This window comes from Saccostrea cucullata, unplaced genomic scaffold (genome assembly GCF_032062105.1).
Source record: "Saccostrea cucullata isolate Sc308-1 unplaced genomic scaffold, CSIRO_AGI_Scuc_v1 ctg105, whole genome shotgun sequence".
Lineage (NCBI taxonomy): Eukaryota > Metazoa > Mollusca > Bivalvia > Ostreida > Ostreidae > Saccostrea > Saccostrea cuccullata.
The window spans coordinates 1,162,863-1,190,202 of NW_026919155.1; the positions used below are offsets into that span (position 1 = coordinate 1,162,863).

At 32.5% G+C, this 27,340-nt stretch overlaps 1 protein-coding gene across 4 annotated transcripts; it reads right to left on the reverse strand.

The window, feature by feature from the left end:
• Positions 1–4,063: 4,063 nt before the first annotated feature.
• LOC134281020 (Golgi integral membrane protein 4-like) lies at positions 4,064–26,460 on the reverse strand. Of its 4 annotated transcripts, XM_062763487.1 has the most exons (13): positions 26,427–26,445; positions 25,403–25,711; positions 17,205–17,254; positions 16,335–16,388; positions 15,802–15,952; positions 15,439–15,521; positions 13,548–13,853; positions 13,010–13,094; positions 12,518–12,606; positions 7,967–8,197; positions 7,295–7,373; positions 5,397–5,467; positions 4,064–4,936 (listed from the first exon to the last, which is right to left on the reverse strand). In XM_062763487.1, the coding sequence occupies exons 2-12, from the start codon at positions 25,593–25,595 to the stop codon at positions 5,409–5,411; spliced, it is 1,380 nt and encodes a 459-aa protein (XP_062619471.1). In that variant the 5' UTR covers positions 25,596–25,711; positions 26,427–26,445; the 3' UTR covers positions 4,064–4,936; positions 5,397–5,408. The 4 variants fall into 4 exon arrangements, with proteins under 4 accessions (XP_062619471.1, XP_062619463.1, XP_062619488.1 ...); XM_062763479.1 differs by lacking the exon at positions 5,397–5,467 and having other exon boundaries at positions 26,427–26,458; XM_062763504.1 differs by lacking the exons at positions 5,397–5,467; positions 13,548–13,853 and having other exon boundaries at positions 26,427–26,460.
• Positions 26,461–27,340: the final 880 nt, after the last annotated feature.

Genomic DNA, 27,340 nt, shown 5'->3' on the forward strand with positions numbered 1-27,340 from the left:
CTGTTTCATTGTCTGGACCATTACTAGATTCTGTTCCATTCTGAGAAATATCACAGAAACACTTAAAGACATGATTCTACAAATAGGGGTATCAAATAATCCTAGGTATCACATTCTTTTTTTCACAAGAGACGAAACAACTCGAAAGCAAAGTATTGCTGATATGGCTACACTAATACTATACATATATCAATATAGTAAAGAAGAATATAAATATATTACCAGTCAATATACACCCAAAGAATACTAAAGCTATACCTATTTGTACATTGTATGTAGTAATTAGATTATAACTTAACAAATCATCTCTACGTCACAACACTGTCAAAAAAAAAATCATTTTTATTACTGGGAGTATCAACCATCACACATTTTGGGTGAGTTGATGCTCTCTTTAAAATTGAATTTCAGATAAGTTTAAACTTGCAGCAGAGAATACAGTTTGCTGTGCGAAAAAAAAAAGTTTCATCACACATCTCTATTTATTATCTTAGATTGTTAAACATATCTTTCATAATCTAATACATTAATAAAGTTGATATAAAAAAGTAAAAATATCAGTGAAATCAATCTCAACATCAAAAAAAAAAAACAGATCTAAGAACAATTGTTGTGTAGTTAAAGCATGTAAACAAAGAAACAATAAATAAACCAGAAAACACGATATAACGACCAGAAAGATAAAGATCTTTACAGAGGGAAAAAACTGCCCTATTAAACTGTTTTCTGCTGTTATTAACTATAATAAAAGATAATATTCAATATGAAATCATGCAGTTGTATACATGTATACTATTTTAATAATTACAGTTAAGTGTAGATTTTGCGGACACCGGTATGTCTAATTCAAAAAATGTCAATTTGAGTTTACAACTTTCAACCCCAATAACATCAAAAAGATATCTAAAAGTTTTTACCAACCCTCAGATATCTAGAAGTTTTTACCAACCCTCAGATATCTAGAAGTTTTTATCAACCCTCAGATATCTAGAAGTTTATATCAACCCTCAGATATCTAGAAGTTTATATCAACCCTCAGATATCTAAAAGTTTTTACCAACCCTCAGATATCTAGAAGTTTTTACCAACCCTCAGATATCTAGAAGTTTTTACCAACCCTCAGATATCTAGAAGTTTTTACCAACCCTCAGATATCTTATCGTCGGAAACCCACGGAAGACGAGATCACCTGTGGGTTTCCGACGATGCAGATATCTAAAAGTTTTTACTAACCCTCAGATATCTAGAAGTTTTTATCAACCCTCAGATATCTAAAAGTTTTTACTAACCCTCAGATATCTACTGGTAAAAGTTTTTATCAACCTTCAGATATCTAGAAGGTTAAAGACAGTTCAGCCATGATGAGATAACAGGATATGATATACAACCCCCTAAAAGTTTTTTCAACCCTCAGATACAAGTTTTTATATTTCTAAATTTAAAATTTATATCAACCCTAAAAAAGTTTATATCAACCCTCAGATATCTAAAAGTTTTTATCAACCTTCAGATATCTAGAAGTTTTAATCAACCTTCAGATATCTAGAAGGTTAAAGAAAGTTCAGCCATGATGAGATAACAGGATATGATATACAACCCCTAATTTTTGCCTCTACAAGTTTTTGATATTTCTAAATTTAAAATTTCCATAAAAAGCTAAAAAAAAAAAAAGACCCAGACAGAAATCTTGCACAATTTACAATAAAAGTTATCAGTATGACATGTCTCTTTCTTTGTATTGGGGATTACCATTTTACCGTCAATTTTAAGCTTAATAAAGCAAAACTTTTTAACACAGGAGGGATGTTATGAAAAATGGTTCCAAACTTCAGGAAAAGTGTGTACTGTAATGCTATGATTAAACCTTAAAAGTGTCTCACAAATACATTCAAATTCTTATAAATATGTAATCTAATTACTTTTTTACAAACAATTTTGTTATATAACAACACATTTAGTGGTCTTGTGTCTAAAACATGGGAGAATATAAACATTATGTGGTGTATAACCTATAACTTTATGTTGTAAGTAAAATTCACAGGACATGATTTATAAATACAACCTCTGGGTTATAGAGATTCTGGGTAAATATGAAGTATTTTTGAGCTTTCATAATACTGAGAATATCAAGAAAATCTTTTTAAAAAAAAACTGCAAAGCACATTAACATGTATGCTAATTTAGACACCATCTTTATAAACAAGACAGCTGACAGGAAGAAATGACATACCGTAAATCTGGAAATTTTTGCTGTAGATGAATTGGTGTCTTCCCACTTAGCCAACATTTTGAAAAAATACAGGTAAAACACAGGTAAATCTGTGTTGGCTAAGTGGGAATGGGGTGCAGGTGGAGAACAAAAGAAATAAATTACAGGTAGGCTATAGTCTGTTTTAGCTATATGCTGATAGATAGTATATAATTCTTATTAGGATAATATAAGATATTTAGTTGTTTTCTTCTCATAAATATTAAATTGTTCATATAAAAATATTATTTTTTTAATTTAAAACTATGATTTTTTTAAAAATATTTCTTTATTTTTAAAACTATTTTAGATGTCTTTATTCTTATTTCAAATATAAAATGAATAAGGAATTCTCTTTCTCTAAAGAATTATATATATGCTGAATAGATAAAATATAATTCTTATTAGGATAATATAAGATATTTAGTTGTTTTCTTCTCATAAATATTAAATTGTTCATATAAATTTTTTTTTTTTAATTTAAAACTATGATTTTTTAAATAATTCATTATTTTTAAAACTATTTTAGATGTCTTCTTATTTCAAATATAAAATGAATAAGGAATTCTCTTTCTCTAAAGAATTATATATATGCTGAATAGATAAAATATAATTCTTATTAGGATAATATAAGACATTTTCCCTTGACTCCGGTACAACACAGACTTGCAGGATTGAAAGGTGGGGATCTTTCTAATCATGTCTATCACAGTGTCATCACAGTCGGCATTCATTTGAACAAGTGCTCCTAACTCTTCGTCATATATGGATGGTATGTGCTGCTTCCTCTCTGCATCTCTTCTTCACTTTGTTGACAAAGGATTCTGCTGAAAAGCCAACGAAGTCCCCTTCATGGTTGTGAGGCCGACCAAAAGACACAAGGATGTTGTTCACTGTCACAACTGTAGCTGGACACTGTCGGTCAACGCATCTCCAATATGTTCGGTCGTTGCGTGTAGTCCTCACGGAATACTTGTATCCACCATGAAGAAAAAATCCGCCTCTGCCGTTCTCAAGAAAGTTGACTTGCACCTAAAGATTGGCCATTTTCTCTCCTTCTTTTTTTCTTTCTTTCTTTTTTTGATAGTGATTTTTTTTAGTGGAGGGTCCAGAAAACAATTAAGATTTCAAAATTTACAAGCTTTTGATTCTGTAAATTATTGATGATAATCATGCTGATCTAGTTTAGAAGATTCTTTAAAAAAACATTCAATTATAATCATTTATAAAATAATTATATACTTAACTTGTGTATCGGTAATGATATGTACAAACACTTTTACTAGTATAAACACAACCATTTTTAATGATTATACAAATTATTTCTTATAAATATGTAATTGTTTTTATTTATTTTTTATTTAAAAATTTTGTGTATATAACAACACATATATTTGTTTCCATTTTTTTTTAATTAATGATATTAATATTCTATTTATAAATTTAAATTAATTACTTTTTTGAATTAATTAATTCTCTGGTTAAATTTTGCTACTTGTTAGAATAAAAAAAATTAGAATTTTAATTTTTTTTCTTTAATTTTTTTTTATTTTGACTAAAATTTTAACTCTGGTTGGTATATTTTTACACTGTTTTTATGTCCCAAAAATAATTCTGCAAAGTAATTAATATATATGCATTTAGAAAACAGATCTTATAGCCTGTTAATCAGACAGGTGTAAAAAGAAATGTTGGCTATGTGGGAATAGGATTTTTCAAAATGTTGGCTAAGTGGGAATAAACCGATGAATTTTTAGCAAATTTGCGAGTTCACTGAATTCGCAAAAGTGTTTTTCTTAAAAATAAATCACCAATATGAAAATGTAAACAAAGCAGTGGTCATTTGCAAAATTTTGAAACATAAAAATTAATGAACAGCATTTTGACCCGAATTCGCAGAATAAAATCGACATAAAAATTTCCAGATTTATGGCATCTAACCTTCTGTAACAGGTTAAAGGTCATCCCAGGTCAACAAGTGATCTAATATTGCTACAAAAAAGTCGACAGAGTTGACATGATATACTCCAGTATATCAACATCATACATAAAAGCCACTTGTGGTTAAATACACTATGAATTTAAAAAAGAAAATTTTCCTTATAATCAATTCCAAACATAAAATAATGATCATTCATATAATAAAACTGATGTAGGGGAAAAAATGTTTTACAACATGAACAAACTAAAAATACATTAATAATAATCATTACTTTGCACAGTTGCAAAAACAATGCTAAACAAGACTTCTATTAACATACTTTTCTTTAATTTTCTTCCCCTTAACCAGTAATAAACTAGTATGCCACTACATATAATTTCTTACTTTTAATGTTCAAACAACTCAATTTCTTATCAAAGTTAATGAATAAAGGCCCAAATTTTAACTTGAATGAATGAACTACAGACACCTTCACATACAAATGTAAAAACACTGCACATATCACACTCCTTTTAAATGATAAACAATTCACTATGATTTATACTAGAATATGTTATCATACAACTCATTCATTCTTAATGATTAATCTGCTCAATGCTTGGCAAGTGACACAGGTACAGGGTTGTCCACAAGTCAGAGCTTGACTGGAATGGTTTGTTTATCACAGACTGGTTAATGTTTCCTTTTCCTTCTTCTGTGTTTTTTCTCCTTGTGGAGTTCTGGTGCTTCAAGTGGTGGAAGGTGCTCTTAAAGAAATAAAGCACATGAAACAATCTAATTACAATTAGACCATTCATCTAGCTCTTCGTAATTTTATTTGTCGCTTGTGAAAATGAAGAGCGAGGTGAAAGGACTTATTTTAATTAGATTGGCATATGAAACTTTTTAGATGGTTGAAAAAGTCTATGATTATTAAATGCCTAGAGATAATCATCACTTATAAACAATTACTAAATTTCATAGAAAAATTTATCATCTCGTGTTTGATGTTTCTAAGTGTAATAACCATTTTAGTATTCAACTTTTTTGTGAATTTTAAGATCTTTGGTGCAAATACAAGAATCAAACTACTAGTTTACATAATATAAATTTCTTTGCATCTAGGTGTGAAAATCATTAGTTAAACCTGCAAAAGCAGAAATCTTCACCAGACATGCATGCAGAAAAAAAATCTTAGAAATATTGAATATTAAGCCCTCCACCTACCATTAGTAAAAGCTAGACTTGTCTCCCTTTTCCGTCATAAACATTATCGTCATCGTCATTGTAGTCAGGATCTGAAATCAGAGGAGATAATATTCACCCACTCCCGTCTGATAGAGACACACACAGAATTAGACCAATCCACCTGTTACTAACAGACACACAATGAACGGACTGAATGAGTACCTTCTCCCTTTTAGATGGGTACACTGATCACGTTTTAGAATTATAGATCATTCCTTAATTTCATCCCTGCCTTTTTAAAAATTAAAAGCACAAACAAGAATTTGCCAATTTCTGTTGACTTGGTCCGACTTAAACTGGTTTTGAATAGTTTTGAAGAAAATGTCAGCCCTAATGAAATTTTATTAGTCCCGGACAAGGGGCTGATAGAAATTAAAACACTGAACAAAATCTCCATGCATTTGAAAAGGTGTGACACAAATACTTTAGTTTTAAAATGTTGTTTAGAAAAACCAAAGTTTATTTTTAAATATTTATAAATATTTCTGTAACAGAGTATTCTCATACATGGATTATTAATGGGGTAATTTATATTTGAGGCAGAATTTGGGCCATGGATTTCTACAAAAATTGTAAAACAGAAAGAACTGATCCTGTGTTGGACCCTTATTTACTGTATAGGGGGAAAATAACTCGCGGTGTTAATATTCGCTATATTCACGGTGATATTAAATCCGTGAATTCAAGAAACAGTGAATAATTTTTCAATAATCTCCATGTTTTATTTGGAAATTTGAGAACAGACTACGATAGGTTTAAATACATAAACCACAGTACTGGTCATTTCAGTAATTACGAGTAGTACTTGTCATTCAATTATTTTAATTAGCACGCTTTACATTAATTCAAGTCAACAGATAATAACCTGTATTTGTTAAAAGGTTTAATAGCCAGAGCTACATTTTTCATCAATCAAAACACGTGGGCCATGAGTTTTGATTACCCGTGCGGAACTAATGTTACCACGCACAATGTATTTGTTACCTGCAATATCGTGCATATTATAGTTTTTATCGACATTTTAATTTAAAAAAAATATTTCAAATAACTATCGAACTTACTGAAGATTTGGATGGATATTATTTCGTCGACATACATTAACACATTACCATTCAGTGTTTTTTCGCCGCGATGTATTGAAGATCTTGGGGTGTAATGGCCTCATCGTAATAGAATATAGGAAGTTATTTGACGTTTATAGTCAAGGACTTTTGATAACTGCACCTGTTTTAATGAATCGTCAATTATTTATTAAGTCCAACTATTTTATATTAACCTACCCTGTTGTTCGTGAAATAGAGACATAACAGATGAATGGCGTTTACATGTAACTATTGATCAAGGGAGGTAACCTCTTTAACATAAGAATTCCGTGAATTCAAGAAACCGCGATCGTGTCCGATGAGAGAAAACCGTGAAAATTACAACCCGTGAAATTAATCCCCTATACAGTATACACTTATTAAAAGGATCAACAATCAAATAACTGATCATGATTTACTCCCTTCTCAAATTGACAATCAATAAGGCAAGCTCCAAAGAAGGGGTACAAATCTAGCTAGTAAATGTAAAAATGAGTAGCTTTAATGGATTTGCATTATTATCATGTATGTGACAAACTATTATATGATTAGAGTTAAAGGACTGAAAAAAGTGAAAAAAAAAAATCATTAACCTGGCATTAAAGCATGCAAGCTAGTAAACTTGTAAAAATAATACGAGATAAAGAAATTCAATTCTTTTATTTATACTGTGTTGCTTTTTATATTGTCTATGTAACTTTGTGCTTACTGGTGCTGATCAGAGAATCTACGAGTATTTATATTAATGTGTCTCCTATTGGATGAGTTATGGTGCTGTCTGTGAACACTACTCACCCTTCTCATCCTTGTCCTCGGCGTTCTCATCCCCCGCTCCGTCAACTACTGCCTGGACCAGCCGGGCGTCCTCGTGTCCCTACAATTATACAACAATTTTCAAAATACTTCAAATAGATCAAAAGAATGGGGAAAAAGCAATTTTGAACTTTTTAAATTTTTTATCAATATATACCTAGTGTTACTTATTTCATGACAGAATTATTTCTTAAAAATAACATATTATTGGAATGAATCTGAACAATGAAAGATCTACTGAATAGATTGAAATGGCTTAGACACATTCAATTCATTATGGCAATGCAATGATCTTTAGATATCTAGTGATCACTTACCCATGGTTTCTTGGGACGTCTCTCTGTTACCTACTCACCTGTGCTTCCTTAGGAAGTCTGTCCACTACTTATCCACACTTTCTTGGGATGTCTGTCCATTACTTATCCACAATTTCTTAGGACATTTGTCCATAACTTATCCAAAATTTCTTGGGATGTCTGTCCATTATTTACCCATGATTCCAAGGGACGTCTCTCTATTACTTACCTTTGTTTTCTTTGGATGTCTATCATTTATGATTCCAGAGACATCTCTCTCACTTACCCTTGATTCCTCCAGATGTCTGTCCATTATTTACCCATGATTCCTTGAGACAGACATCTCTTTCCCACTTACCCTCGATTCTTCTGGATGTCTATCCATCTTGCCAATGTTTCTATCGTCACTCCGCGGAACTTCTCCCTCATCTTCTGGATTGTGGTGTATCACCGGCTCCACGATTTGTTGATGTACCACGTTGTTATTGTGGTCCCCCAGTGGTGGCCCGTTAATGTGGTCCCCCGGTGGTGGCTGGATATTGTTGTCCTCCACTGCTGGTTTGTGGACCTCCTCTCCCTTCTCATCCTCCTGTAAGATCACCACAGTGGTTTGTTATATGTTTGAACATTTGTACAAGTATTTATGTTTTTATTTCTCTCAAAAAACATACATTTTATTTTAAAGTTACATGAACTAAAACATTTCAATATGAACTGCAGTTTATGTGCAAGTCAAGAATTTACCCAGAGAAAGTAAGGCAGAAAATGAACTACAAGCAAGTAATCATTGAACCAATAAACATTGACCTTTGTGCACTGTAAAGTTCAAAAGCAAAATTCAAGCTAAATTCCCTCATGAGTTGCCATACAGAGCAAGCATATTATGCATATAAAGCAAGACTGGTTGCACCGATCACCACAAACACTTTGGAATCCATGCTTGAATGAGATCAGCATGAAGAATCCGCAGAAGCCAAGATTCCATCAAACCTATTGGTCCAGTCACCAAGAACTACCGATTGCTTGCAAATCAATTCTCAAGAAAAGGTCATTAAAATGAATACAAAAAGCTGTGAAAGGCAAGGTTTGTACTCACAAAGTGTTAGATCAGCTTTACAATGTTTGAATTTAAAATGCCTGTTCTCCTGGCACTGAAAGACATTTTTCTGGCAATCCATGTCATTAGTTAATATTAATATTCATTAACAGTAATTTTTCATGAAAGGTTTTGACTGTCTTTGACATTTTCCGAGATATCTGAAATATCATTAAAGATCCCAAAGCTCAACAGCATTGCATAAAATTTTAAAAAATGATTTCTTCTTTCAAAAAGCTAAAGGTATTCCAAGATTCTGCTTTCCATGTAATATCTGGTCAAAACAATTTAAAAGTTTACTTCTACATTTGTACCAACATAGTTTCTGAAAAAAATATTTGCATTCAAGCAAAATAAATTCCTCTTTCTTTGTGACTAAGGAACAAGTCAAACATAGTATTAATATAGTTTAATAGATTTCAAAACATATATTGTTATCATATACACAATCACTATTTTTAAAGTATATAAATATATATTTAACATGTATTTCCATAGCTTAAGACCACTTAAAAAATCCCACAATTAAAACATTATAACCATGTTAACATTTAAAAACAACAACTTATGAAATATCATAGAAGTTGTCCACTCTATTATCCCAAAATAGATCCACCAAATGAATTACATGTATTCATATATCATAGGTTCCCAAAAGTTCGAAGTTTTAAAATAAATTAAAAACATTTCAATAAATTGTTGGTAATAGACTTTGAACATAAATGCTAGACCATTATTTTATATAATAAACAACTGTATATCTCTGTAAATTTGCAAGAAGTATACATTGTATGTATCAAACAACTATCTTAAGTCTCAATTATTTTTTTCTCTGTCAGTGTTCATAACCTCAAAATTAGATCAACACTTATAAATGAACAAAAAAGACAACATTATGAAGTAAAATCAGGTATATTTGGGAAATACAAAAACCAGCATGAAGTCAAATGTTTAAGCTGATACAGTAACAATGCATAAAGACATACTGGGCTAAAAACACTGTTACTTCATACAGAAACAAAATAAAGTACACATTTTTATGATAGTTCTGACAAGAGATCAAGTAATAGACACTTTTCTTTTAGTTACCCGAGTGTAAAAAAATGAAGATGCAACAGTTATTATTAAACATACAGTACTGTGCTACATATTCTGAACTCTTTTATGCATACATGTATTTTTGCTGAAAAAGGTAAACTAAAAATATAAATCTAGCTAAATTTCACTTGTAAAAGCCAGACCTTAAGTATATGTTTTTCTTGTACATATATCAAGCAATATTTATTTACATAATAGTTACATGCATACAACAATGTAAAAAAAATATTACCGGAGTACACTGTAATTAAATGACAGCCTTCAGTAAATTGAAATATTGTGATCAATCTGGTAATTTAACTCATATTTTATGCCAGATTAATTTGAGGACTTTTAAAATCACTCAGTATAAACATATCCATATAATCACCATAAACTATGACTAGCATTATTATCATTGGTAATTCAAATCATTAACAACATTACATATCAGGATAAAATCATAATGCACCCTCATATACCATTCCCTGAAGAAATGAAAGACAGGGAGATAAAATTTACTTAGACAGCTGAGGACAGCCACAACTAGCCCACCTCATCACACATGGAACGTATCGATAATGAGACAATGTTTTTTTTTCTTACAGAAAGCAAATATCTCCTAAATAGAGAGTAAAATTTCTCATTTTATTACCAGGAACTGGTGCATATACATACAACAATACAACAGGGAGAATACTGGAAGACATTTTTCAGTTGCAAAGCAAACCCAATTTGGTTATATATATATAAATTATATAGCCAAGAAAAAGGAAAGAAAGTCTTTATCTTGAAGATAGAAGCACATTAATAATCAAATGGTTGTACATCCGATTAGCATATTTAGAATATTTCAACGGGCAAACATTTTCATAAAGACTGCATGTACTAGAAGTCGAGGTTCATATTCTTATGAACTTATCAAAAATAAGAGTTTTCTTATTAAAAGGCCTAAGGGCATTAATGGTCATCTGAGTATAATACAACCCTATACAATGATCAATTAATAAAAATCAAAAACATAATGGAATATTACAGATCTCACCTCAATGAACGTCATCATGGTCCCATGCCTCCTTAGGGCCTTAGGGGTGGGGCAAAAACCATAAAAAATTATGTTACCTTTTAGGATACTGAACAGTATACAAAAAATTGGTTGAAATTGGTTCAACAGTTTCAGAGAAGAAGCTAAAAATGCTCAAAGTAAGAGATGCAAAATAACTCAGGTGACCTAAAAAGCAAGCAATCTAATAGTTGCTAAGAATATGCTATCAAAGACTATAATGAGTTTGGTAAAGGTATGGAAAACATTGTGCAATTGCTCAATTATAATCCTCTGGCAGTTGATTGAGTTGAAAGAATAATAAAAGAACTGAATTCCCTTACTCAAGATTTAACAGATTTGCTATTGTCAGCTGTTACACATACATCTATCAAATTAGACATATTACTGACACTAAAACACACTGATTTCTCCCTGTCTGCTATAGATAACATGTGAAAGCACTAAGTACAGTTAAGTATGGATAAAATTCATCCCTCATGGTAAACGTTACATACTATAGACTTCACTGACTGCAGTTTCTTCATCACTTTCCTGGAGGCAATAAATTCTGTTCTTTTTGAGATTCCGCATTATTTTTACCATCAGCTCCCCCTGGTGGCTGAATATTAAAACCTTGCACCTCCGGCTTCTGTAATTTTTCATTTGGAGGCAACACTTGTAAGACTGGGTCACCTAATTTGGGTTTCACATCAGCACTGTTCGATGGTTTCTCCTCTTTTTTATGTTCACCGTATTTGACTTCCTCTGCGTCAAGGATTTCTGGTGGCTGAATGTTTGGGTGTTCCTCCAGATCCTTGCGCTGCTCCAGGGCTGTCTTGTTTATAGGACTGCCATGGCTTTCGTCAACTTTCTCGTGCTAAATAGGATTTATACAACATACCATATACTTTCTGCTTAGTAAGAATTCATGCACATGATATCAGCATGATTAGTGAGTTATGAGCAGTGTTAATAAGGCGTACATGGGAATAGGTACTTCATTTCTGCAGTAGCCAATATTTAAAAAATTACTGTAAATTAATCACTTTTTCTTGAGTTAAGAAAATTTGAAAATATTTATATCTAAGAAATATAAAGTTGTTTGGTTATACTAGTTATTGTAAAATATAACCATGCTGAGAATGACTATACTCTTGATTAATACATGATCTTTAGTTAAACTGACTGCAGAAACATTCCCTAAAATATGAATACACAGACTGCACTAGTGCATGTACATTCTCAGATATAACTAGAAATAATTCAAATACACAAACAGTTTCATGCAGAAAACTTAAGTGTAAATCTCAAAGTGCAATTTTAAAATAGAGTATGTGAAAGAAATTTTAAAACTGCATAGTGCATACAGTATAACCAATGCGTCCCTTTTAGTTATATCCATTCCCCTTCAGTTAAAAGAGTTGTATCATTCAAATTTGTATTGAAATTTCAGTTTATCTTTCAAATGCTAGAAATGACAATCAGAGATAAATAGACTACATTTACCACTAACACAGTATAAAGAAATGAAAATAAATCAGCTATGAAAGATGCACAAATCAAACTTTACAACATCAACAAAACTCTCAACACTTTAAAAATATAAGATTTTGAACTACTGCTGTAATAACCTATTCCAATTCTTCCTCTCTGTTTGGTTTATGGTGTTAGTACAGAGTTACAGGCCTTACCTGAGCTTTGTTCTGCTCTACGTTCGGGGGATGGACCTGATGCTGCTGCTGGTTTTGCTCAATCAGCTTGGCTTTCTCTTCTGGACTCACTAAATTAAGACATATCATCTAGTAAGCTACACAGTATTAAAGTATCAGCTCTTACCTGAACTTAGGACAAAACAGCTATGCTCATAAAACAAAATTCATTCAATTTCAATAATTTACAACAGCATGCAACTTAAGTGTTGGAAATGATTCCACTCTTTAAATGAAGTCAGAATAAAGCATTACTACAAGGCAAAGTTTTATGTACATGTATATATTCTACTTATTATGCATTACTTATACGAGTATACTCGTTAATCCTCTGATATTCTTTTATATATAAAGAAGTTTTAACATAGTAATGATAAGGATCTTGGATTGATAATATTTTAACTCTGCACTTGACAATGGTAGTGTAGGGTTTAAAGAATATGTAAATTATCAATAAAAATGCAGAACACTTACTTGTATTGGCATTTGCTCCATGTTGCTGGTTCCCAATCTGTTGTTGGTTCCCAATCTGCTGCTGGTTCCCAATCTGCTGCTGGCCCTGAGGAAGAAAGATAAATACATGTACCACCAATAATTCCATGATCCATTCTGCTGTTAACACAATGACGTCAAATGCATACAGTGTTAAGATACATGTACATTCATTTTAAAAATCTTCTATGAAAAGTTCTCTCATAAAAATATTTTGAACAAATTCAGCATTGAGGTACATAACATTGTTATGTGCCATTACACCCAAGAACAAAATAATTGTTCATGCAAATTAATGCTACAATGAACTACATCATGTAAGAATATTATATTCATGCAGTATGTTAGGATTTACTAATGTCTGTAAGATGCATGCCAAAGCCCTGAAAGCTGCTAGTCCTACTCTCATTTTTCTTTTCTTCATTTTTACTTCTAGTTTTCATTAATCATTTTTTCTTATGTGTGAATAATTCCTAGATGCAAATATTTCAATATGCAGAAATCGATTAAGCATACAAACCAAAATATTTTGGCCTTTAAATCTCAATGTATCATCCCCTTGTTGATTATTATTTGGAAGAATTTGATTGTTAGCAGAGTTCTGGGCAAACTGATTAATAAAATTCTGGTTCTGTGGCACATTGCCTGCTCCAAATCCTTGATTGGCTGAATTTACAGGTTGACCCAGTCTCTGATTGGCCAGAGGTTGTTGACCTTGTCCCTGAATGGCCAGATTTTGTTGGTTAGCAAGTTGATTCTGCTGAACAGCTTGTTGTAACTGGATCACTCTTTGTTGAGACTCTTGAAGCTGAGCTTGGAATTGTTGCTGAAAATGGGTGACAACAAGATAGGTTGTGTGCTTTTGTGAGAAGATCACTGCAGTGAGAGTGAATAATTAATGTGAGCTTAAAATATTCCTAATTTTACTATGAATCCATGGTATCATTGCATAATTGTCCTCAACTTTTGCGAAAAATGGACAGACATTAAATCTCATTCGTATGTCCATCTGCCAGTCTGTCTGTCACAAAAACTTTGAATGGGTAGAGATCTGAGATAGAACTTTCATATTTCACAAGTGCATTACCTGTCAAAATATCTTTTCAAATATACTATGATTTTTGACCCCATGACCTTGACCTTGAAGTTTGCCCTACTTTTCAAAAAATTAACATTACTTTAAATTACCAGGGCATACATATTTGACACAATTTGCCATAAATAATGGCATTCCATCAGCTAAGACACCGATATTGGGGGACCACAATTCTTTGAATTTATTTGTTATACTTAGGATCATGATATCTACCACTTCTGAAAACAGTGTAATAAACTGCCCCTAGATCTCTTTAAACATTAGCCAAATCTTTTGCAAGACAATAGGGTGCATTCTGTAGATATAAAGGCTAAAAGGGCTAAATGGGAGGTAGTAGCCATTTTATTTTTTTCAAGATGATTAAAGGTGCCCTGCAAATGTGCAATATTTTGAAAATTCTAATTTTCACCCTTGGGGCCACAAGGTGGTCAATACATTTCGTTTTTAAATTCCAATTCAAATCAATTTTTTAAAATCTCTTTTTTCTTTTCTGAAATTCCATTTTCTGAAAATCGCCCTTTTATTTGAAACTTGACCTAATACATACACATAAGTTTTGGTTATTTCATATTTTAATTACGTTCCTTACGACTACCAGGTATGTGCAATGTGATTAGCTTAAACTGTAAACAACACAGTTATGGCCCCTTAATTATTTGGTCTCTTCTTTACTTCTTTTAATAACTGTAGTTATAAAGAAATCATTCTGTTCACTCTTATTTCTTTTTATGTTGCTCACATATGAAATACTTGAAAGCTGATATGTTGCAGCTAAAGCAAAACCTGCTATTCTACAAAAAGTTCCACTCCTTACTCAAAAGAAATAAAAATACTTCTGAAAACTAGAATCAAAAGAAAGAGGAGAGAAGAGGTGTACATTTTAAATTTACATGTATATATAAGTAATTCAGAGTACAGAAACTATTTACGAATACAATAGAGTTCCCATACCAGTACAAAACCATGCATGTATAATTAACTTAAATAACTAGTACACATTGTATTTTTTATCATAACAATGAAAATATTTTCTTGGAAAATAACATGAAATAATGAACTCAATAAAAAAAATATATCTCCACTGCAGGTATAAGGCAATATAATATAACAGACTATTTTGGGTAAAAAGCAAGACAAAGTTATCTGTAGGTATATTAACAGGCACACAATTCAACCCTTGAACCTAGTGGTATGGAATTGTAAACAGTAGAAACCAAAATAGATAAGCCAGTGTCCAAACAGAAAATCAAAGAGGTGATGTCTATGTAGCCCATTACAATACATACCCTGTGGAGTAAATTCATCCCTATCTTACCTGAGAACTTTGAAGCTGAGCACTCAATGTCTTAATCTGCTCATCTAAGCTACTCTTCTCCCGCTTCAAATTCGCGACCTCATCTAAAGAATTCAAAGGAAAATTTACATTTGAACTTATAAAGACATAAATTAGTCAATAACTATTGACGTCTATTGCTAATTTATATATATCTAAACAATCAAGTTTAGCCACTGATAATTTGACCAGTCTTTTTGGAGAATTTAATATCCTAATTATTTTCATCTAATAATGACATTAATAAAATATTTGAAAATTAAACTTTGAAATACGCAAATTTTAGAGTAATAATAAGAATCCTCCTTGTTGTGACAACAAAGTTTCTTAGTCCTCTTTATTTACCTTTTAAATTGGAGATTTCTAGTTCCTTTTCCTGTTTGAGTCGTTCATATTCCTGTGTTCTCTGTAGATCCTGGGACTGGTGATCTTCCACTTCTTTATCTTTCTCCCTCTGTACCTTTGATACTTCAGCCTCAAGGTCCTGATGTTGTGCCTGAAGAAAATTATCAAAGGATCCATCAACCATTATATCAGAATTCAGATCAACTAGAGTCAGTATATTTATGAAGAATTTGTTATAATCTGAAATCCTGGTTGAGATTTTTTGCTTACATTTTTATATATTTTTAATCAGAGAAAAATTCATTGAGCAAAAGCAATTGTGTCTTTGACAAACTGAATCTATAGTGTATATAGTGTCTTTGACAAACTGAATCTTTAGTGTATAAAATACACAAGATAGGCTAGATTTCTCAGCTCTTCCCCTTTGCTGGCAAAAACTGTGTTATTACATAACAATCACTTGAGTTCCTTTCAACACTTGGAGATATCCATCCAAAATAGCCATTAAGTTTTACTGTGAATTCAAAACTTACCTGCAACATTTTATGCTGCTGTTGTAGAGAACTAAGTCTGTTTGCATACTCTCTCTGTAATGCAATAGAAAAAGATATAAAAAAAATCTACAGATTATGAGATTCTGTACAGTACATGTATGTGCAACCTCTGCAAAGAAAATGAACTGAATCTGCAAATAATTGGAATTTTTCTACGTCCAAGGGGCATACTCTACCAAATTGGAGCGTACAAAATATTTCTTTTAAACTGCTGATGTCAATTGTTGATTTCAATTGCGATGGAAACCAAAATTGTCATTGACTGAATGTAATGTCACAATAGAGAGGTGTAAATATTCAAGATTACGACACTTTTTGTGATCGAACAGCCATGGGTAGGAGAGAGCTATTTGCGGACTCCAGACCTTGGCTTAACACATTGAGGAAAGTTTGTATTTTATACTTCCCAAAATTCTTTTTGTAGTTGATCATACTAGAAGAGAAAAATCTATTTGCAAATTCATTAAATAAATGTTATCGAATTTGTTATAAGGATATGTACTGATACTGGACATAGCAGTGGAGACTGGTCCTTCAGATGAGACTGTATAAACCAATGTCCGTGTCACACTATGTATTGGCACAAAAAGATCCCTACTGCTCATCGGCCCTGAGTGCCAAGTATAGGTGTAAAATTTGCAGCTTTCCACCGGCAAGTGGTGGCGTCTCCATACAAGAGCGAAATTCTTGAGAAGGACGTTAAACAACAAACAAAAGGATATAGCCAAGAAAAGGTCTCCAGAACTTTGCTATGAATGAGTTTTACCTCATAATTTATGTTAACTTTATGAAATCTTTGGATCACACTAGTAATTCTTGATTTTCTTTTAGGTGAGTAGTTTTACACACCTTTTCTCTCTCATATGCCTGGCGATGATCTTCTGCCTCCGTTAGGGTGTCTGTAAAATAATGTAATACAATATTTATCTTAACTGTATTCAAGCAAGATTTCTATTCATAGGCTATTACCAAAAAACTAGATAAGGATAATACAGGTCATGACTGAATGATCAGAGTTTACAATAACAGGATGACTAATCACTGTTTACATCAAAATGAACATGGAATGAACAAGTTATTTACGATTTTATGACATCAAACTATTTCCACCACCAATGATTTCCAATATCTCTATACGTTATTAATGACAAATAACTTGAAATAAGCATTAAATTTCCTCAGAGGAAACATCAAATTAAAATCAAATGTGTGATGTGTTACAACTGACAGACTTTACTGCACTTTAAAATAACACTGAACAAATTTATTTAAAGTACAATTCATGTAAATATGAGGAAAGTACCCTAAGTTTATTTACCATGTTTACAGTTTGAAAGAAAAATTTTTGTTTCCGGAACTCAAAGAAAAGAAGAAAGCTTTTTTTAATAAATATAATTGGATTATAAAAACAAAACCCAAGCCTATTGTGGAATAATCATTGTTCTTGTTTGTGGATATTGTGGGTCACCCTAACCCTGGAAATAGTAAGCTAGATCTTTACTAAAAAAATAAAATTTTATTTATTGAATCTTCTTTGCATACAAGGTACACGAAAATTACAATTCCACAAAACAGTAAAATCTTGGTTGCCCATGAACAATTACCTGCCACATTTTAAATTTTAGATATGATTCCACATTAGTTAATAAATGCAATATAAATTTTGTGTAAATGAACAAAAAAAATGTGCATGGATACATTAAAAGCAGTTCAGGGGACAAGAGATTGGAGTGTTATATAAAGTACAGTAAACCACACTTTTAATGACCTACACTATACAATCCAAAAACATGTTTTGCTGAATTATAATGAAAAAAAAAACAATTTGCATTGGTAAAAACACCACAAACAAAGCTCACCTCAATAAAAGTAATTTATAAGTAATGAGGTAATATTCTCACACCAAATGAATAACAAATAAGATGCATTAGTTCGTTTTATCAATACAAGGTTTTAGTATACACAGAAAATACAGTACCCGAAGTTACATTCGGGTGGTATGCTTCTTTAACTAAATGCATCATCCATGCAAAGTGTCCAGATAGGACTAAAGGTTTCTATTTATTTGGAAAATGATCTTGTTTGTAACAACCTAAACCTGATCACTCATCCAGAAAATACAGGTAAAATACAACATCTTGTGCGAAATGAATACCCTGCAATTCACAACTGCAGTTTACAATGACTTTTATCAATGCAAGTTTGATTCTGGTGTAATGGTTTGGGTCGTGGATATCAACCTGGATAGCTCAGTCGGTAGAGCACCTGACTAATGATGCAGGGGTCCCAGGTTTGATGCCTGGTCCAGTCATACATTTACTCCTTTCCTGTTAGACTGGAAAGACTCACAGATACCTTCCCCCAAAAGGTTTTAAATGGTAATTCACGAAAATATAACTCAGGGTTTGAATCATTAGTCCCCAACTCTTCACACTGCTGAGGTGAGCTAACAGTCTGTGCTCTCCCTAAAGAGTTGCGATCACCATATTTTCCATAATATAGCCAAGTTATACACTATATTAAAAAAAAGAGGATTCTATATCTATATTTGCATGAAAAAAAAAACACAGGTACTTGTGGACAGGACCCCCCCCCCCCATTATACACCCCTGGTCAAATTTTTTTTTTTTTTCTCATGATTTATGTTTCTGGTAGGTATTTACAATGTATTCCATACAAAAAATCCAAAAAATAACATAGATTTAACGATTTACTAAATAAGTCATACCCCTTGTATTATAAAATAGAGAAGGTAAGTCACTTCGATTTGTTTACATCGGACCCCTCTTGAATATCGGGCCTAAAATATCATATACCTACTACATCATACATGTCACCAAAATGTGTCATGATATCTTGTTTCAGTAGATATTTTTGTCTTTCATTGTGTTATTTAATTGCCCCAATAATCTGAGTATTCAGCATCAAATGTGAAAATGCTCCAAAATTTGGAAATGTCAAACCAGGAATTACGGAATTGATGCAAAAACGACACCTAGCGGGTAACTGTCGAGTTCTGAGTGTCATAGAATTAAGGGAAAAGCCAGAGGACTACGAAAAAGTTCGGGAAAATCTTGATAAAAGAATTTGAAATTGATTCATTAGAAAGGGGGGGTCCTGTCCACAAGTACCTGTGGAAAAAAAGGTATTAATCCCCACAACCACTACATACCTTGTAAATGTGACTTCATGACTTAATTAAAACATGCAATCATTATGAAGGTAAAATATTTTACAGCATAAAAACAAAATACAGAAAAAAACAAAACAAAAATTAAGATGCACACTGGCCACAATGATACATTATCCTCTGAAAGGATGAGATAGTAGATACTAGATATAACCATTGAAAATATTCATGGAAGACATGCTACAATGGTATAATAACAGTTAACTGTGTTCCTGAAGGGATTAACTATATCAAGGGAAAGAAACAATGTTTCTCTTAATAATTAAATGCTGCAGCTACCGATCATCTACACATGCTAAAATAATTTCAAAAAAATGTGCATTTCTTTATTTTTCTTCCTTTGTGTATTTGTTAGCTGCAATCAGATTAAAATCAGGCCTCGGATCATGAACCATCTTAAACACCCAATTTTATGTTAACGCCCCCAAAATCTACCTGATTCAAGATCAATAATTTACCGCCTGTCAATCATTAAAAAAACAATAGCTTCTGATTTGATTGACAGGCCAGCTACCCGTGCTACCTAATAGTCTGAGTTTGTGTCCTTTGAAAACGATTGCCTGGTCACGCGTCAAACACTTTCATGTAGCCGCCTTGTATACACGGAGGTTAAAAAAGAATCCTGGTAAAATTTTATTTTAAAAACATTTGAGAGTAGATAATTAAAACATGACTTCATAAAATATTTATGGTCCAAGATATCTGCTGTAGAATGTAGACCAGTCCATGCACAGGAACGCTATTTGCAAATTAAAATTGGAATATGATAAATAAGAAAAGATATTTAGCACAAACGGCATGGATGAAAAAAATATCTCATGTTTTATCTACGTATATATGAATACAATCTATACCATGTTCCGTTGTAAAGTTCTGAAATGTCAGAAACAGCTAGGAGTTTCGAGATTGTAACTTTTAGTTCGAATTTCCTAACACCTGTCAATACCCAATATTCGAAATTAAAAAGTGAATAAATACAGCCAAAGATCAATTCTTAAAAATATAAAAGAAATCTTGCTAACAATAAAAAAAATTTAAACACACGAACACCCGGAAATGGTGAATATTTTTGACACTATTGTTGATCAGAACGTAGGCAATATTCCTATCGCGGTACGGTATATTGTATACGTTCACACGACGGATAGGCCTACCTTATAATGAATGGAATATTATATTATTTTTTTTTTAATTTTTGATAATTACACAAGTTTAATTAAAAAAAATATATGTTTACTTTGTAGTTTTACTCTGTGTTCTTTTCTTTAATTTGTCTTTCCTTTTTAATTAAAAAAAAAAACGATATTTCTTTATACTTTTTTTCTTCATTAGATATCGCCTAAAGTATTTATAAATAAATTTTATATTGAAATATTTCAATTATTTCAAGTAGTTTTACTCAAATTTAGACACGAAACATGGAATGTTGACCTTGATCACCAGACACAGACTTCCTGTGTAATGCTACGTGTATACAGATTTTTGACATCTTGGGTATTGGGGGTCTCCAGGTAAATAACACCACTGTTACTTGGACCACTCCCCCTCCTCAGGTAACCGTACGGTAAAAAAATTGGGTCTTTAAGCTTAAGTCAAAATCTTCATTTTGTACTAAAATCTTGATTATAAAGTCAAGCAGACAAAAATTGAAGTATTTGTCAATATTGCTTCACACAAGTGTTGTTATCTGCAAATTTAGATATACATTCAATAATTAAATAAACATTTTACAGGCGATTGAAAATTTGACTTAAGTCCAAGTTTGTTTCCTGATCCCGGGGCTGATCTTTGTTACACTCCGAAATTCTGATGGTCACTGTACTGTAACGGTCCAGAGATTTGACAGATTAGCTTTATACAGAGTTATTGAACCTGATTATTGTTGACATTGTAGGAGAGTTAAGATAAATTTGTATATGTGTTATAATTATTTGATATTGCAGGAATATGTACTGATTTATGCTTTGCATGTAGTTGATAGGTGATTATTGACAAGTTTAAGTGATTTACATGAGTTGAAATAGTTTGTGCACATGTTTTGAGTTACGTAGAAATCAGCTGATCATAGCAGTAGTAAAGTTGTGGTATTATTTTAGCTTACTTCATGTTTCAGGGACTTTGATTGGTCTTCTGTGGTGGATGAACCATGGATTTATGGATGAAATCATGTTTTCTTGAAGTTTAACTTGTTTTCAGTTAATTATCGGCAGTTTATATAGACTGGTAGATTTGTTTACGAACTTGGCGGTCGTAAATTGTGTAGGTCGAGCCCGATCGTAAAAGTTACGATAGTTTTCGGATTTTTGGAGTTAATTGTGTTATTTGTTGATTTAAATGGAGATTAATTTACTTATTCTAATTGAAGAATGTATTTAGAGATTACTTTCATTCAGAAAAGTTGTCTTGTATGTAGTTATTAGATTTTTCTATAGACTTTGCTGTTTACGGGAAATGTCGCGAGAGATTCTCCAACGTTTTCCAATGAGTCCAACAGTTTCCAACATTTACGTCATGTTATGGTATAAAAGAGAGAGATTCAAGGAATTTTTGCTCTTCTGCTAGGTTGATTCATTTAGAGAAGAAGTGTTTTAGGGGTAAGGAGTTAGTATGGGTTGGGCGTTTTGAATTTAAATTTAATAATGACTTTTTAGTTTTATTTTAAGAAGAGCCAGGGTTATTTTAAGGATTTTTAGGAACTTTTGGAATATTTGTGGAATTTTATAGGAAGTTTTGGTCAGGTTTTAGTGAATTTTAGCTGAGAATTGGACTTGGTTAAAATTTGCTGGTTGTTTGAATTTTTGGTAAATTGTTGTTAAATTTTAGAATTACTTGAAATTGTTCAGATAATTTATACATTTCGCTAAGGAAGCTAGTGTATTTCTAAATTTTGGTACTGTTTTTAACTGAAATTCAGACTTAGGAAATTTGCAGGAATTACTGGTGTTTGAAATTTGTTAGGAATTAATTAGGTTTAAGGGATTAAGTTTTAGTTATTGGTTTTTATTTTCATCCAGGAGGTCTGGAAGGAAGTTCTGAGAATTAGGAGTTTTGTGAGTTGTATTGAGGTTGATTTTAGGTAAGTCAGGACTAATAGGTGACACAGACAGACTGAGACAGAGCTTAGAATTTGTTTGTTGATTGTTCATTTAAGAGATAATTCTTGTAATAAATTGTAAAACTGTATTTTGTCTCATTTCAAGTACAGAGATTTACAAGGTTTTATCAAAGTGTGATTTTCCAACAAGATGGAAATTGTGGGATATAAGAGTATAAGAACTGAGTAATGATAATTTAAGAATTTTAGTGACTTCCGTAGGTCTAAGTTGTAATGAGCTTGACAAATAGAGAAGAAAAAACTGAGAGATTTCGTGTATTTATAAATTTAGTGTAACTTAGAGAGCGCGGGTTAATAACAGGAGGTTTAGGTTTTGGGCAGTGGGGTATTATCTGAGTTCATTGATTAAAGGGAGATAATTTATAGTGTTGTGATATAAGATTTAAAGAGTATTGAGTTTTGAACCACTGTGCCATACTAGCCCTCCTGAGCTCGGGTTGAGCTGTGTAACGCAAGCCTTGCCACGAAAGATAAGACAACCCCTATAGAAAGAGTGAGGAAGTGCGGTCCCAGCAGTAGTAGTAGGAGAGGTGCCGTCCGCCTGCCCCCACCCCCGTTACAGTACAAACAGCGACCATCAGCATTTAGGAGCATAACAATGATCTGATTTTAATCAGATTGTATTAGATGCAGCTCTCTGATCTGAAAAAAATTGGGATGGAGAACCAGAGGGCTACAGTAAAACTCATTGAAAAAAGTGTAGCGAGTTCAGCTTGGCGTGGCTCGTCACTGCATGCTCTAACGATAATGCCTGCGCAAAAAAAAATTCAGACTACTGCACATTCATTCAGTAGAATTTTTTCATCAGTAACTTTGGACCCACAATGCATCGCTTGTTAAAAATATGTTCTTGTGAGAATTGATAACAACAAAAAATAATTCGCCTTGATTTAATGGACAACTTGCAGATAAATAGTAAATAAAACGTTCTTCACTAAATTCAGCACTCTTCAGGCTTCAGTTTGGTAATGCAACTTACAAACGACATCACGTGACGTCAGAGTTTATATGTCAAATGTCAAATGCAGTTTGACGAGCCAAAATCTTAAACTGAATAGGTATCTGCGCTCGCCCTAACTGTAGCACCCTCAACATATTCAAAAAAATTTCAAGTAGCAATTATGCTATTTTTCTTAATTATGGCAAGCGGTATATCTAGTCTTCCCGACTCCCGACGCCCGACTCCCGACGGTCCCGGATTTGGGATTTTTAGCGATTTCTTTTTTACCGGTGCACAGATTTTATTCAAACTTTACAGGCACATTTTCTGGGTTTATATGAATTCATTAATGCATAAAAATTTTAGGAAACTTGTCTTTTTATTACTGAATCAGCAGTATCACCTGCCAAAAAGTGGTAAATCTAGTACTCTGTTATAAATGTTAAAACCAAAAACGGACACCGATGTTTTCGTAAAATCGCGATTAAAACAACAAAATGAAGAATATATTTTTTTAACAAATAACTGGAAAACCTCATTTAAATGCTAAATAATTTGTACGCACTGAAACTCATATTTTATTTTTGTACGCACTGAAACTCACATATTTTACTTTTTTAATTAAGAGTTATGCTTATAAATTATCGATACATAGCGATGAGCGGAGACGTGAGGTTTCGTAGATCATAATACTGATATTATTTGGGAAGATATTTCTTCTTTTAAAAAGATGGAATTAGTGTTTCAGTGAAATTGAAGGTGTTAGAAAAGTATGAACAATTTAATTTCACAGATTCCAGCATCAAAAGGACTTTTAAAGTCGGGTTCCTTTTAAACCTGTTAATGAAGAAGATAATCACTTATTATAAAAGCTTTATCAAAGCAGTGTTAGCTTGGGTAAAATAATTAATTTCCTAATCACTTGGCTGATACAATGAAAGTGGAGAGATATATTCTGTCAAATTAAAAAAAAGTAATTATGTATTGTAAACTGCTTCTAAATCAAAGCTATTAGTATTAACCATGACTTGTTAACATAACATGTAACCGGGGACAAACCATGGTCCTTAAAATATTACTGGTAATCTGAAAACGATTTTGTCATTGTGTAGGTTTTCATACGATAAGTGGAATTTAGAGTTAACTGAAAATCAGTCAACAAAAAGTAAAGTCAAATGAAAACAAATTAATTAATAAAGGGGGGGGGGCTCCGACGTATATATGTCAATGTCGTACGTAGAGCCTGTGAACATAATGTGGCAATGGACGATTTATACACGGAAAAAAAGAAATTATATGGGTGTTTTTATGCGTACAAATTATGTGGTATGTAAATGAGGTTTTCCGCTTATTTGTTGAAAAAATTATTATTCATTTTGTTGTTTTTAATCGTGATTCTACAAAAACATCGGTGTCCGTTTTTGGTTTTAACATTTATAACAGAGTACTAGATTTACCGCTTTTTGGCAGGTGAAACATCTGGTTCAGTAATAAAAAGACAAGTTACCTAAAGTTTTTATGCACTAATGAATTCATATAAACCCAGAAAATGTGCCTGAAAAGTTTGAATAAAATCTGTGCGCCGGTAAAAAAGAAATCGCTAAAAATCCCAAATCCGGGACCGTCGGGAGTCGGGCGTCGGGAGTCGGGAAGACTAGATATACCGCTTGCCCTTAATTATACTTCTTTAAGTAAAATTTGACAAACAATTTGACAAGTAAATCAAGAATGGCTATACTACAGTAACACTCTAGTTGACTAGCCTCTATTTTAATACAAACTTCTATGAAGCTAGTTCTAACCTTGTAGCTTGTTGGAAAGTTTTTCTTGTTCTTTTCGGACCCTTTCTCCCACTAGCCTGGAGTTTTCGAGTTTCTCACGGGTTTCATGGTATTTATACATTGTATACAGCCATCCCAGCAAAATGAGAACTATGGCAACAGTTTTAATGGCCCCCGAATTTCGTGTCATTGTTGTATTTGTGGATGCAAACATTTACAACAAAAAGTCAACCTGTCATCAAATAGAACTAGGGTGACACGTTTCCTCCTGTCTGCATCAAAACAAATATGGCGTCGTGTCAACTGAATTGTGGGAACAGGTTTACCTGTCTAAAAGGTAGAAATAAAGGTTGTAGTCTCGTTCAACCAGACACTCGGCTGTCTCCGTAAATCTCCGACCAGCCAGAGGGTCTGGTAAAGATACGTGATATCGTTTGTAACGCCAAAACGAGGCTTACCAAAATTCTGGTAAAGTTTTTGATTGGCTGAAAAGAACACACCTCCACAATTTAAACAAATACATGGTAAATCGACAGAAAAATAACTTAAAGTTTTAAAAGTTGAATGTCTAAAAGTTAAAGCAGATAAAGAGGAATGATTTTATTGTTTACGGTAATGTCAATGGGTTATAGGTAAGTGTGTTTTATAAAATGTCTTGCATGTTTTATATTTCCGGAAGCTAAAGTGAAAGTAGTGTAGCTACCTGCGGAATACATATTTCCTCTATTGATATTGTAATTACTCGTTTTATGTACAAATTTAAAGATTAGTTTATTAATATAAACTCACAATCTATCAGAATAAACATGTTAAATATTCGTTTCAAAAAAAGGTCATCAAAATGTAAACACGATAGCGCCCTCTGACGGTAACAAACGCTAATGTGACTCTTTACCAGACTCTCTGCTGGTCGGAGTTTACGGAGACAGCCGAGCGTCTGGTTGAACGAGACTATAAAGGTTGGAGATGTAAAATTGAATTATGCATAGATAAATGCAAACCTCACATTACAAATATTGGTAATTTATGGATAATGAAGACCTACATGACTGTTGGAAACTCGCACCAGTTAGGAAAAAAAAAATGTTTCGACAAATCAACTCGTACACTAACACACTCCGATTGAAGAAATCAATACAAAAAGTATTCGTATGAATTGTTGTATTTTAAAGACCGCATGAGCAGACAAGAATTTTGAAAATATATACACGTTATATAATGATCCCATTTTTTTCACATGTTCAGAATCATAGATTATTTTAGGCACGTTCTGGTTCACATAGCTCATCATGTTTGTGAGTGTCTGTGTTTGGAGCAGGGGGGGGGGGTATACATGTACATGACCCGGCCCCCCTCCATTCTATTTTTTTTTTCATCTTGATTGTTAGGCTTGAAGAGCATGAAGAGGGGGAGGGGGTGAAGTAAGATAAGTTAATTTCAACCATGAACTTTCCTTACTTACTTATAGCGATTAACCTGAATATCTTGTTAACTTCTTCTAAAAATTATACTCAAATAGGAGTAGCCATGAGAATTATCTTTAGAGGCACGCCAGTGACATAAAAGTTGACGTCACAGGGGTTTCAATAACCTCATTTCGTATACCGGTATTAATATAATAGTATAATATAGTTTTATGCTATAAGCAATCATTGGGTGGTATGTTGACCGACGTTACAAATATCCATTGTTTAGTCTTTGTTTAATTATACTTAATCGAAGTCCTACGGAATGGTCCACGCACGGGTACGTCTACCTCTTCAATACATCTATAGGTTTGACGACAGCTGTGATCGGTCAGCAGACAGAGAATGCTTATTCCGCCTCTGAAAGGTATTTTTTGTATGAATTTCTTGGATCAATCACTCTTCGTACTTATTTTCACCTTTTTCATTATGACAGAAAAAAGGGAGAACATTTTTTTTTTATATTTTGGCAAAGGCTGGTATTTTTCACTCT